The sequence below is a fragment of the Bombina bombina genome, chromosome 8 (genome assembly GCF_027579735.1).
Source record: "Bombina bombina isolate aBomBom1 chromosome 8, aBomBom1.pri, whole genome shotgun sequence".
NCBI classification, from domain to species: domain Eukaryota; kingdom Metazoa; phylum Chordata; class Amphibia; order Anura; family Bombinatoridae; genus Bombina; species Bombina bombina.
Window position 1 is genome coordinate 135,079,443 of NC_069506.1, and position 13,560 is coordinate 135,093,002.

At 35.3% G+C, this 13,560-nt stretch overlaps 1 protein-coding gene across 1 annotated transcript in view; it reads left to right on the top strand.

The window, feature by feature from the left end:
* Positions 1-13,560, top strand: part of LOC128638558 (charged multivesicular body protein 2a-like) — a 60,894-nt gene that overhangs the window by 20,622 nt on the left and 26,712 nt on the right. The window contains exon 5 of the mRNA XM_053690583.1: positions 9,961-10,022. Coding sequence (XP_053546558.1) covers positions 9,961-10,015 — 55 coding nt within the window. The 3' untranslated portion in view covers positions 10,016-10,022. The remainder of the gene's footprint in view (positions 1-9,960; positions 10,023-13,560) is intronic.

Here is a 13,560-nt window from a genome sequence, read left to right on the forward strand (position 1 = left end):
TCATCTACAAAACATTTATGCAAAGAAAAAATGAGTGTATAATGTCCCTTTAACCTATACTGTTTAAAGGGACACTGAACCCAATTTTTTTTCATTCGTGATTCAGATAGAGCATGCAATTTTAAGCAACTTTCTAATTTACTCATCAATTTTTCTTCGTTTTTTTGCTATCTTTATTTGAAAAAAGAAGGCATCTAAGCTATTTTTTGGTTTAGAACACTGGACAGCACTTGTTTATTTGTGTGTGAATTTATCCACCAATCAGCAAGAACAACCCAGGTTGTTCACCAAAAATGGGCCGGCATTTCAAATAAAGATACCAAGAGAATGAAGAAAAATTAATAGGAGTAAATTAGAAAGTTGCTTAAAATTGCCTGCTTTATCTGAATCATGAAAGAAAAAAAATGGGTTCAGTGTCCCTTTAAATATTTTTGATCAATAGTGATTTCTTTTATGTGTTAGGGGACCATTATTGTCTATCATTTATTTATGTGTTAGAGACTTTAAAATATTATCAATGCTCAGAGTTAAACATGTTTTTTTATTGGTAAACATATGTGTATAAACACAAAAAGAGGGCGCTAGTGTGTCTAATGACAACCGTGAAAATAAGAATAAATAAATAATTAATTATAACCAGTGTTAAAAACTAAGTGCTATTACAAGGTTAGAAAGATAATAATAATAATAATGGATAGTGGCCCCTCATTAATAAATTTGCAAAGTGAGATAGTTCATATAGTCACAAATAATCAATCCATAGGGTCAACAGGAGTCCAAAACAAATTTGAACAGGTAAGTTCAATTTCCCAATGGCCGCAATGGTAATCCTCTCTTCCGATGTGAATCGAGTGATCTGTAAAGATTAAAAATAGAAAGGAACGACCATTGTGTGTATCAACAGCTCAAAGACCCCACACATGCAGTACACTCTAATCCAGGGTACTCACACTTTGGCTGAGCACACCAGTGTGCTTGTGGACGCGATCTGGTTATCTGAGCCAACCAGCTTGCTCTCTCCCAGGCAGCGTTCACCTCGAAGCACCAAACACCGGCACACTTCTTAGAACTTCACAGCAGTATGGTAATGAGCACCTAGCTTTGTAAGGAATGGCGGACAATGATTTAAAAATACAAAATTGCTTTAATCATTGATAAGACACAAATTCCTTCATACACAAGCAGGTGGATAGTGTAAATAGGTTAAAAATTGCTACGCGTTTCTCAGCTCTATCGGATGTTTCTTCAGGCATAATACAATACACATTTAAAACCGGCTTTATAATGCCGCTCATTACCATACCTCTCATCGCTTAAAGGTGTGTGTTTAATCTGACCAATGAGATCCTGTCTCAAATGTATCCACACCCAGCTATCTCTCTGCCTATTCATTAACCCTAGTGTAGCAGAGCCTAATAAATGTCAAACAGAAATCACTCTACAGTAATTAAAATACACATATATATCCCAATTAAAATATCTGTTGGGATTAATCTTATCTAAGGATTACAATACCCATGAATTTGATTTATCCCAATGATTAATTTTATTTTTATTCCAATGTACTCTATATTTCATAAGAATGACAACGAATGGCTAATGCAGTCTATCAAGTCTATTAATAACTCCGCAGTGCTCCCTTCTCTATTGCGGTCTTTTTAAAAATATGACCTACAAATCAACCGATATATAGTTGAAATCTATTACGGTCTTTCGATCTACATATAAATCCTACGAATCCATATGACCTCATTTTCAATAATCATCTAGTTGCTATTTGCAATAATATCTAAATATCTGCAGAGTAAATAATTCACGCACACCTTTTTATAATGCTAGTATCCAAGAGTAAATAATTCACGCACACCTTTTTATAATGCTAGTATCCAAGAGTAAATAACTCACGCACACCTTTTTATAATGCTAGTATCCAAGAGTAAATAATTCACGCACACCTTTTTATAATGCTAGTATCCAAGAGTAAATAATTCATGCACACCTTTTTATAATGCTAGTATCCAAGAGTAAATAATTCATGCACACCTTTTTATAATGCTAGTATCCAAGAGTAAATAACTCACGCTCACCTTTTTGTGGGAACGTGATTATTAATTTACTTTTTAACAACCCAGATATTAGAGGGGCAAATATTTGCTCAAAAAGGTGCACAAACCACCAAACATATGAGAATGTTTTTATTAGTGTGATTTTTGCCAACTGGCGGAGTTAAAGGGGCAAACATTCACTCTAAAGGTGCACAAACCTCTAAACCTAACCCATATATGCTAACTTTTGTGGACTCTTTCTGGATGCAGAGTAATTAACTCATGCACACCCTTTTTATAAAAACATAATTATTGATTTACTATTCCACAATCAAGGATGTTAAAGGGACAGATATTTACTCAATAAGTGCACAAACCTCCAAACATACTGGAGCGTTTAATGTGCTTTTAACCAACAGGCGGAATTAAAGGGGCAAACCACTACTCAGAACATGTACAGACCTATAAACCTGACCCATTTGTACTATCTTTTATGGAGTATTTATGAATGTATTATTCTAATGAAATACAATAGAATAACAATGAAAAACTAATTGAGCTTTTGTAGTAAGTCCTAAATATAAACCAATCGACTCCCAATAGCATCTTTTTAAATGACTACCAAATTATCCTAGTTATACACTTTTATTGGGAGAATAATTGTTATTTAATTTTTGTGCACATTTAATCAAAAGGTGCACAAACCTCCGAACTTTACTCATATGTACTTGATATCTCATACTATTAGCAGCATATTCACTTTATGCCACTATTATCTATAGACTATTTCTAAATGTGACTATAACAATTTGTGATTACATGAAATCCTATAATATTCGAATTCCATGAATTGTTCTAGTAGAACTTATTTGTAAAGTGTAACTGTGGTGAAGTGATATTATAAAATTAAAAATTGACAATAATGATTACATGATATCCTGAATTTCTCAAATTCGATCAATTGATATAGTAGAACATATTTTCAAAGTGTGACTGTAGTGATGTGGTATTATGATGTCATTGATCATTTCGAATATGTGAGTTCCTTAAATAAAAAATCATAAATATTCTAAATATAGTATCATTACACGATTGTATGTTCCTTCACAATAATATTGTTGTGGAATCAGTCAACCGTCTGTTCATTTATGTGCTAAAGCAAACAACTTACAAATTAGTATAAATATAAATAATCTTACACCCTATACTCTGTAGTGTATCTTATATTCTACAGTGTACTTATAGATATTTTGAGTCACCTCTTTTAGTGTACTTGTGAATATTTTAAATCACCTCTTTCATATTACATATAGATCACCAAAAATGACTTAACATAAAAATGTGAATATATCCAAAAATGAATATGTGACATATTTAGTGACATAAATTAGTGATATTTATATCAGCGATTCATAACTGAATCTCTACAAGTGAATATACTACATAAATTATCAAAATGCTGCTGAGTCTATGACCTCATTAAGTCCATCAGGAAACAAGGATCCAAACCTATGGATCCAATATGTCTCCCTTTGGCGCAATTTACTAAATCTGTTGTATCTATTGGAGCATGGAATGCTTTCTAAAGGTGTAATGCTAAAGTTACAGGGGTCCCCATTATGTTCTTGGATGTGATGTCTTGAGACACTGTGTTTATCAGATTTCTTCTTTATTTTTCTAAGATGTTCACTCCATCTGGTGCGTATATTGCGAGTGGTACGCCCCAAATACTGTATCCCACATTTGCAAGATAAAACATAGATCACAAAAGTGGAACCACAGTTCAGAAAATTTTTAATTTGAAATACTTCTCCAGTTGTATGTGCTTTGATGTTTTTGGCACCATGAGTGATATACTGACACATGTGGCACCTAGATTTGCCACATCTAAAAGTGCCCTTAAGGTTGGTTTTAGTATTATGTATATTCTTGATAGCTTTTTTGGATATCACTACCTTGCTGGGAGCCAGGGTTTGTTTCAAATTAGGTGCTCTCCTAAAAACTATATTGGGGTGCCTACCTAGATTCCTCTTGAGTATAGGATCTCTAAGGAGAATGGGCCAGTGTTTCTGTAATGTTTTTTTGATGATGTTGTGATTCGAATTGTATTGGATAATGAATAATGGTTGTTCAGTACCATTGGTTAATTTCTTCTTATTGTTCTCTTTATGTGGATCCTTCTTTCTACACTCTAATATAGTGGACCTCTCTATCCTACAAGCTTTCAAGTACCCATTGTCTATAATTTTAGCCGGGCATCCTACTATCCTTTATCTCTAAACCTATCTATTAAAATCTGTGATTGTTCATAAAATTGGTCTTCAGAACTACAATTTCTTTTTATACGTCAAAATTGACTGAATAGAATATTATTTTTCCATTGCCGATAATGGCTGCTCTCATAATGTAAGAAATTGTTGCAATCCACTGTTTTAAAATAAGTGCTAGTGCATATATTATAATCTTTATCAAGAGTTAAAATTAAATCCAAAAATTCGATTGATTTTGATTGCACATTGGAGGTAAACTGTATACCCATTTCATTGTCATTCAAATAACTACAAAATACATGAGCCTTTTCTTTCCCTCCCCTAAAAACAAAAATAAGATCATCAATGTAGCGGCCATAGAACACCAGGTTGCCCCTCCAGTTTGAGTTATAGATATATTTTGCTTCAAAATAACCCATAAATAAATTTGCAAAACTGGGGGCAAACCTGGTGCCCATGGCCGTACCTTTGATTTGCAGATAAAACTCATCTAAAAATTTAAAATAGTTATGTTTCAAAATAAAATTAATTAATTCCAACAGATATTCTTTCTGTATAGCCGGCATAAACATATCTTCCTCTAAATAATATCTCACTGCAAGCAGTCCTAATTCATGAGATATATTAGAATAAAGGGCACCAACATCTGCAGTTATCCAAATCACATCCTGATCACATTTCACTTTTTCTAATTTTTGCAACAAGTCTGTTGTGTCTCTTATAAAGGAAGGAAGATTCTGGACATATTTTTGCAAAAAACTATCTATATATTCAGACAGTTTATCTGTCAGACCATTTATTCCCGCTATAATAGGCCTACCAGGTGGTCTTGTAGGGTCTTTGTGGATTTTTGGAAGATGGTAGTAGAAAGGGACTGATGGATGAATGGGAGTCAAATATCTCCTCTCCTTGGAATTTAATATTCCCTCACTACTACCAAATTCCAAAATCTGTACAAGTTTTTTTAGGAAAACATTTGTAGGATCAGTATCGAGTTTTCTATAATACTCTCTGTCATGAAGAATTTTCTGTGCTTCACTGACATAGTCAGTGTAATCCTGAAGGACTATGCCACCGCCCTTATCCGCCTGTCTTATGACCAGAGAGGAATTGTTGGCTAGTGATTTAAGGGCTCTTTCTTCATTGGGCCAGAGTCTTTTCTGGCCTTTGGGGTATTTAGGAATCTTCCCCAGATCTTCCATGACTAATTGTTGAAATAAGTCTATATATGTGACATCCTCTCTAGGTGGATTGAAATTAGAAGGTGGTGCTAGAGAGGTATGCATATATCCCTCGAATAATTCATCCATTAGCTGATCAGGTTCCACAAATAATATTTGTGTCTGAGTATGACTATCCATAGTATTTGTAAGAATAGGTGTACCTACAATCTCCTTCTTTTTAAGTGTTTTCAGGGCAAAATACCTTTGTAAGGCTAGCTTTCTAGTATATTTATTTATGTCCACAAATAAGTCAAATAAATAAGAGATTGTAGGTACACCTATTCTTACAAATACTATGGATAGTCATACTCAGACACAAATATTATTTCAATCCACCTAGAGAGGATGTCACATATATAGACTTATTTCAACAATTAGTCATGGAAGATTTTAACTCTTGATAAAGATTATAATATATGCACTAGCACTTATTTTAAAACAGTGGATTGCAACAATTTCTTACATTATGAGAGCAACCATTATCGGCAATGGAAAAATAATATTCCATTCAGTCAATTTTGCCGTATAAAAAGAAATTGTAGTTCTGAAGACCAATTTTATGAACAATCACAGATTTTAATAGATAGGTTTAGAGATAAAGGATACCCGGCTAAAATTATAGACAATGGGTACTTGAAAGCTTGTAGGATAGAGAGGTCCACTATATTAGAGTGTAGAAAGAAGGATCCATATAAAGAGAACAATAAGAAGAAATTAACCAATGGTCCTGAACAACCATTATTCATTACCCAATACAATTCGAATCACAACATCATCAAAAAAACATTACAGAAACACTGGCCCATTCTCCTTAGAGATCCTATACTCAAGAGGAATCTAGGTAGGCACCCCAATATAGTTTTTAGGAGAGCACCTAATTTGAAACAAACCCTGGCTCCCAGCAAGGTAGTGATATCCAAAAAAGCTATCAAGAATATACATAATACTAAAACCAACCTTAAGGGCACTTTTAGATGTGGCAAATCTAGGTGCCACATGTGTCAGTATATCACTCATGGTGCCAAAAACATCAAAGCACATACAACTGGAGAAGTATTTCAAATTTAAATTTTCTGAACTGTGGTTCCACTTTTGTGATCTATGTTTTATCTTGCAAATGTGGGATACAGTATTTGGGGCGTACCACTCGCAATATACGCACCAGATGGAGTGAACATCTTAGAAATATAAAGAAGAAATCTGATAAACACAGTGTCTCAAGACATCACATCCAAGAACATAATGGGGACCATTTTTGGATATATTCACATTTTTATGTTGTCATTTTTGGTGATCTATATGTAATATGAAAGAGGTGATTTAAAATATTCACAAGTACACTAAAAGAGGTGACTCAAAATATCTATAAGTACACTGTAGAATATAAGATACACTACAGAGTATAGGGTGTAGGATTATTTATATTTATACTAATTTGTAAGTTGTTTGCTTTAGCACATAAATGAACAGACGGTTGACTGATTCCACAACAATATTATTGTGAAGGAACATACAATCGTGTAATGATACTATATTTAGAATATTTATGATTTTTTATTTAAGGAACTCACATATTTGAAATGATCAATGACATCATAATACCACTTCACTACAGTCACACTTTGAAAATATGTTCTACTATATCAATTGATCGAATTTGAGAAATTCAGGATATCATGTAATCATTATTGTCAATTTTTAATTTTATAATATCACTTCACCACAGTTACACTTTACAAATAAGTTCTACTAGAACAATTCATGGAATTCGAATATTATAGGATTTCATGTAATCACAAATTGTTATAGTCACATTTAGAAATAGTCTATAGATAATAGTGGCATAAAGTGAATATGCTGCTAATAGTATGAGATATCAAGTACATATGAGTAAAGTTCGGAGGTTTGTGCACCTTTTGATTAAATGTGCACAAAAATTAAATAACAATTATTCTCCCAATAAAAGTGTATAACTAGGATAATTTGGTAGTCATTTAAAAAGATGCCATTGGGAGTCGATTGGTTTATATTTAGGACTTACTACAAAAGCTCAATTAGTTTTTCATTGTTATTCTATTGTATTTCATTAGAATAATACATTCATAAATACTCCATAAAAGATAGTACAAATGGGTCAGGTTTATAGGTCTGTACATGTTCTGAGTAGTGGTTTGCCCCTTTAATTCCGCCTGTTGGTTAAAAGCACATTAAACGCTCCAGTATGTTTGGAGGTTTGTGCACTTATTGAGTAAATATCTGTCCCTTTAACATCCTCGATTGTGGAATAGTAAATCAATAATTATGTTTTTATAAAAAGGGTGTGCATGAGTTAATTACTCTGCATCCAGAAAGAGTCCACAAAAGTTAGCATATATGGGTTAGGTTTAGAGGTTTGTGCACCTTTAGAGTGAATGTTTGCCCCTTTAACTCTGCCAGTTGGCAAAAATCACATAAATAAAAATATTCTCATATGTTTGGTGGTTTGTGCACCTTTTTGAGCAAATATTTGCCCCTCTAATATCTGGGTTGTTAAAAAGTAAATTAATAATCACGTTCCCACAAAAAGGTGAGCGTGAGTTATTTACTCTTGGATACTAGCATTATAAAAAGGTGTGCGTGAATTATTTACTCTTGGATACTAGCATTATAAAAAGGTGTGCGTGAGTTATTTACTCTTGGATACTAGCATTATAAAAAGGTGTGCGTGAATTATTTACTCTTGGATACTAGCATTATAAAAAGGTGTGCGTGAATTATTTACCCTGCAGATATTTCGATATTATTGCAAATAGCAACTAGATGATTATTGAAAATGAGGTCATATGGATTCGTAGGATTTATATGTAGATCGAAAGACCGTAATAGATTTCAACTATATATCGGTTGATTTGTAGGTCATATTTTTAAAAAGACCGCAATAGAGAAGGGAGCACTGCGGAGTTATTAATAGACTTGATAGACTGCATTAGCCATTCGTTGTCATTCTTATGAAATATAGAGTACATTGGAATAAAAATAAAATTAATCATTGGGATAAATCAAATTCATGGGTATTGTAATCCTTAGATAAGATTAATCCCAACAGATATTTTAATTGGGATATATATGTGTATTTTAATTACTGTAGAGTGATTTCTGTTTGACATTTATTAGGCTCTGCCACACTAGGGTTAATGAATAGGCAGAGAGATAGCTGGGTGTGGATACATTTGAGACAGGATCTCATTGGTCAGATTAAACACACACCTTTAAGCGATGAGAGGTATGGTAATGAGCGGCATTATAAAGCCGGTTTTAAATGTGTATTGTATTATGCCTGAAGAAACAGCCGATAGAGCTGAGAAACGCGTAGCAATTTTTAACCTATTTACACTATCCACCTGCTTGTGTATGAAGGAATTTGTGTCTTATCAATGATTAAAGCAATTTTGTATTTTTAAATCATTGTCCGCCATTCCTTACAAAGCTAGGTGCTCATTACCATACTGCTGTGAAGTTCTAAGAAGTGTGCCGGTGTTTGGTGCTTCGAGGTGAACGCTGCCTGGGAGAGAGCAAGCTGGTTGGCTCAGATAACCAGATCGCGTCCACAAGCACACTGGTGTGCTCAGCCAAAGTGTGAGTACCCTGGATTAGAGTGTACTGCATGTGTGGGGTCTTTGAGCTGTTGATACACACAATGGTCGTTCCTTTCTATTTTTAATCTCTACAGATCACTCGATTCACATCGGAAGAGAGGATTACCATTGCGGCCATTGGGAAATTGAACTTACCTGTTCAAATTTGTTTTGGACTCCTGTTGACCCTATGGATTGATTATTTGTGACTATATGAACTATCTCACTTTGCAAATTTATTAATGAGGGGCCACTATCCATTATTATTATTATTATCTTTCTAACCTTGTAATAGCACTTAGTTTTTAACACTGGTTATAATTAATTATTTATTTATTCTTATTTTCACGGTTGTCATTAGACACACTAGCGCCCTCTTTTTGTGTTTATACACATATGTTTTCTTTTTTTGATACACATTGCGCTTATGATTTTTGTGTCGAGAGGTGCAGCTTCACTATGATATAATATCCTTAGGGATATTACATCTGTATCAATACATATATTCAGATATGTCCAATTAATATAGCATTGGTTATTGCTCAACAGGATTAATTAATCCATATATTAATCTTGGGTTATATATTTGAACACCTGGTATTCATTTATCATTACATTTTCTAATAATTATTTCAAGTTTGGGTACATCCTATTTTGCACTTCATTAATAGCGCCCTCTAGTGATTGTATCACATACTATCTTTGGTTTTTGTATTGGTGTAGCATTATTGGACACAACCTAAAAATCAGTAAATGTTGTTTATTTGTCTAAACTACAATATGGATAATCTCTATTTCTTCTCTTTAGTGATGCTGCAGTTTCCCAAGTATTGGATGAACTGGGTCTCACCCTGACTGATTAGCTTTCTAGTAAGTGTCTCTTTAAACGCATAAGGATAAAATAATAAGAAATTTGTGTTAAAAAAATGTCAATGCACCTGCAAATTGAAACGCATAACAAAGGCACATAACACATAAGGTATGTGGCTCCCACATTTTCATGGCTCTTATTAATACAATAGGAGATAAGTTGATTTATCTAGTGGGAGATCATGTCTGTCTGTGGGCAGGTGGTACTGTTTAGCAATGTGTATTAGAATGTACTAAGGAACTATGGCTTTTGTACAGGTCAAATTGAAAGCTCCATAGAACATCTGGTTTAGGGATAGATTACGAGTGGAGCAATTTATTTTTTATCAGGCAGTGTTATTATAAGGGTAACTGTATTTTTTATATATTTTGTGCTTTTGTCTCACGTCAAAGTTAGCCAAAGATCTGAAGTTGCGCTAACCCCCGCGCGTGTTAAATTCAACTCTGCTCGAGTGAACACATTTACTTTCAGCTTGAAAAACAAGCGCTACTTCCAACTCGGAATCTAGTCCTTAGTTGGAATGTCAGTTGAGGGTTAGATAATCAAGTCCAATTGGTATCTGAACTTGTTATTTTGCTGGAGGGATTACAGACATTTCCCCTACAAAGTATAATTTCTTAGTAGAAATGCTACCCTGTATTGTGTAATGCCCTGGCAACCATAGTGTGAGACACAATATTAAGGCACGTGGCAATGATTTCTTAATGACTAAAGGACACTGTAAAAAATACCTTAATAAAAAAATATATTGTTTGTAGTTTATTCAGTTCTGCAAACTGAAAGATAGCTTAAAACTGGCCTGCTTGTGCAATAAATATAGCGTACGTACTGGGAAGACAATGGGGGCTAGTTATCAAGCCGTCTACTTTTCTGGCTTCGCCGGCCCAATACGTCCGCCTAAGCTCGCCTACCTTCGCCGCCGCGGACCTGAAAAAATACGCCTAAGTTATCAAATAAAGCTGTCAAAAAGCCGCGGGGCGATGAGCAGCGGACTGTGACAGTTATCACTCATCCGATCTCGCTGCCCTTCGGCTTTTTCCCAGCTTTATTGCTAGCCTGTCACTAAGCACTCACACTAAACTGCACTGTTCTACCCCCTATACCGGCGCCCCCGAAGCCCCCCGCAACTCAATAAAGTTACTAACCCCTAAACCGCCGCTCCTAGACCCTGCCGCAACTCTGATAAATGTATTAACCCCTAAACCGCCGCTCCCGGACACCGCTGCCACCTACATTATACCTAGTAACCCCTATCCTGCCCCCCCTATACCGTCGCCCTCTATTATAAAATTATTAACCCCTATCCTGCTGATCCCGCACCTCTCCGCAACTAAATAAATAGTTTAACCCCTAAACCGCCGCTCCATGAACCCGCCGCAACCTATAATAAATTTATTAACCCCTATCCTGCCCCCCACTACGCCGCCGCCACTGTAATAAAATGATTAACCCCTAAACCTAAGTCTAACCCTAACCATAACGCCCCCCTAACTTAAATATTAATTAAATAAATCTAAATAAATTAACTCTTATTAACTAAATGAATCCTATTTAAAACTAAATACTTACCTTTAAAATAAACCCTAATATAGCTACAATATAAATAATAATTATATTCTAGCTATCTTAGGATTTATTTTTATTTTACAGGTACCTTTCAATTTATTTTAACCATGTACAATAACTATTAAATAGTTATTAACTATTTAATAGCTTACCTAGCTAAAATAAAGAGAAATGTACCTGTGAAATAAATCCTAACCTAAGTTACAATTACACCTAACACTACACTATACTTTAATAAATTATTCCTATTTAAACTAAATACTTACCTGTAAAATAAACCCTAAGATAGCTACAATATAATTAATAATTATATTCTAGCTATCTTAGGATTTATATTTATTTTACAGGTAACTTTGTATTTATTTTAGCTAGTTAGAATAGTTATTAAATAGTTATTAACTATTTAATAACTACCTAGCTAAAAGAAATATAAAATTACCTGTAAAATAAATCCTAACTTAAGTTACAATTAAACCTAATACTACACTATCATTAAATTAACTAAATAAACTACCTACAAAGAACTACAATGAAATACAATTACATAAACTAACTAAAGTACAAAAAATAAAAAAAGCTAAGTTACAAAAAATAAAAAATTAAGTTACAAACATGTTAAAAATATTACAACAATTTTAAGCTACTTACACCTAATCTAAGCCCCCTAATAAAATAACAAACCCCCCCAAAATAAAAAAAATCCCTACCCTATTCTAAATTACATAAATTTCAAAGCTCTTTTACCTTACCAGCCCTTAAAAGGGCCATTTGTGGGGGCATGCCCCAAAAAGTTCAGCTCTTTTGCCTGTAAAATAAAAATACAACCCCCCCCAACATTAACACCCACCACCCACATACCCCTAATCTAACCCAAACCCCCCTTACAAAAACCTAACACTAATCCCCTGAAGATCATCCTACCTTGAGTCGTCTTCACTCAGCCGAGCCACCGATGGAACTGAAGAGGACATCCGGAGCGGAAGAAGTTAATCCTCCAAGCGGCGCTGAAGAAATCTTCCATCCGATGAAGTCATCATCCAGGCGGCGCTGAAGAAGTCTTCGATCCGGCCGATGTCATCTTCAAAGAGGCGCTGAAGAGGTCTTCTATCCGGGCGAAGTCATCTTCCAAGCCGGGTCTTGAATCTTCCTTCCGCCGACGCGGAACCACCTTCTTCACCGACGGACTACGACGAATGACGGCTCCTTTAAGGGACGTCATCCAAGATGGCGTCCCCTCAATTCCGATTGGCTGATAGGATTCTATCAGCCAATCGGAATTAAGGTAGGAAAATCTGATTGGCTGATGGAATCAGCCAATCAGATTGAGCTCGCATTCTATTGGCTGTTCCGATCAGCCAATAGAATGCGAGCTCAATCTGATTGGCTGATTGGATCAGCCAATCGGATTGAACTTGAATCTGATTGGCTGATTCCATCAGCCAATCAGATTTTCCTACCTTAATTCCGATTGGCTGATAGAATCCTATCAGCCAATCGGAATTGAGGGGACGCCATCTTGGATGACGTCCCTTAAAGGAGCCGTCATTCGTCGTAGTCCGTCGGTGAAGAAGGTGGTTCCGCGTCGGCGGAAGGAAGATTCAAGACCCGGCTTGGAAGATGACTTCGCCCGGATAGAAGACCTCTTCAGCGCCTCTTTGAAGATGACATCGGCCGGATCGAAGACTTCTTCAGCGCCGCCTGGATGATGACTTCATCGGATGGAAGATTTCTTCAGCGCCGCTTGGAGGATTAACTTCTTCCGCTCCGGATGTCCTCTTCAGTTCCATCGGTGGCTCGGCTGAGTGAAGACGACTCAAGGTAGGATGATCTTCAGGGGATTAGTGTTAGGTTTTTGTAAGGGGGGTTTGGGTTAGATTAGGGGTATGTGGGTGGTGGGTTTTAATGTTGGGGGGGGGTTGTATTTTTATTTTACAGGCAAAAGAGCTGAACTTTTTGGGGCATGCCCCCACA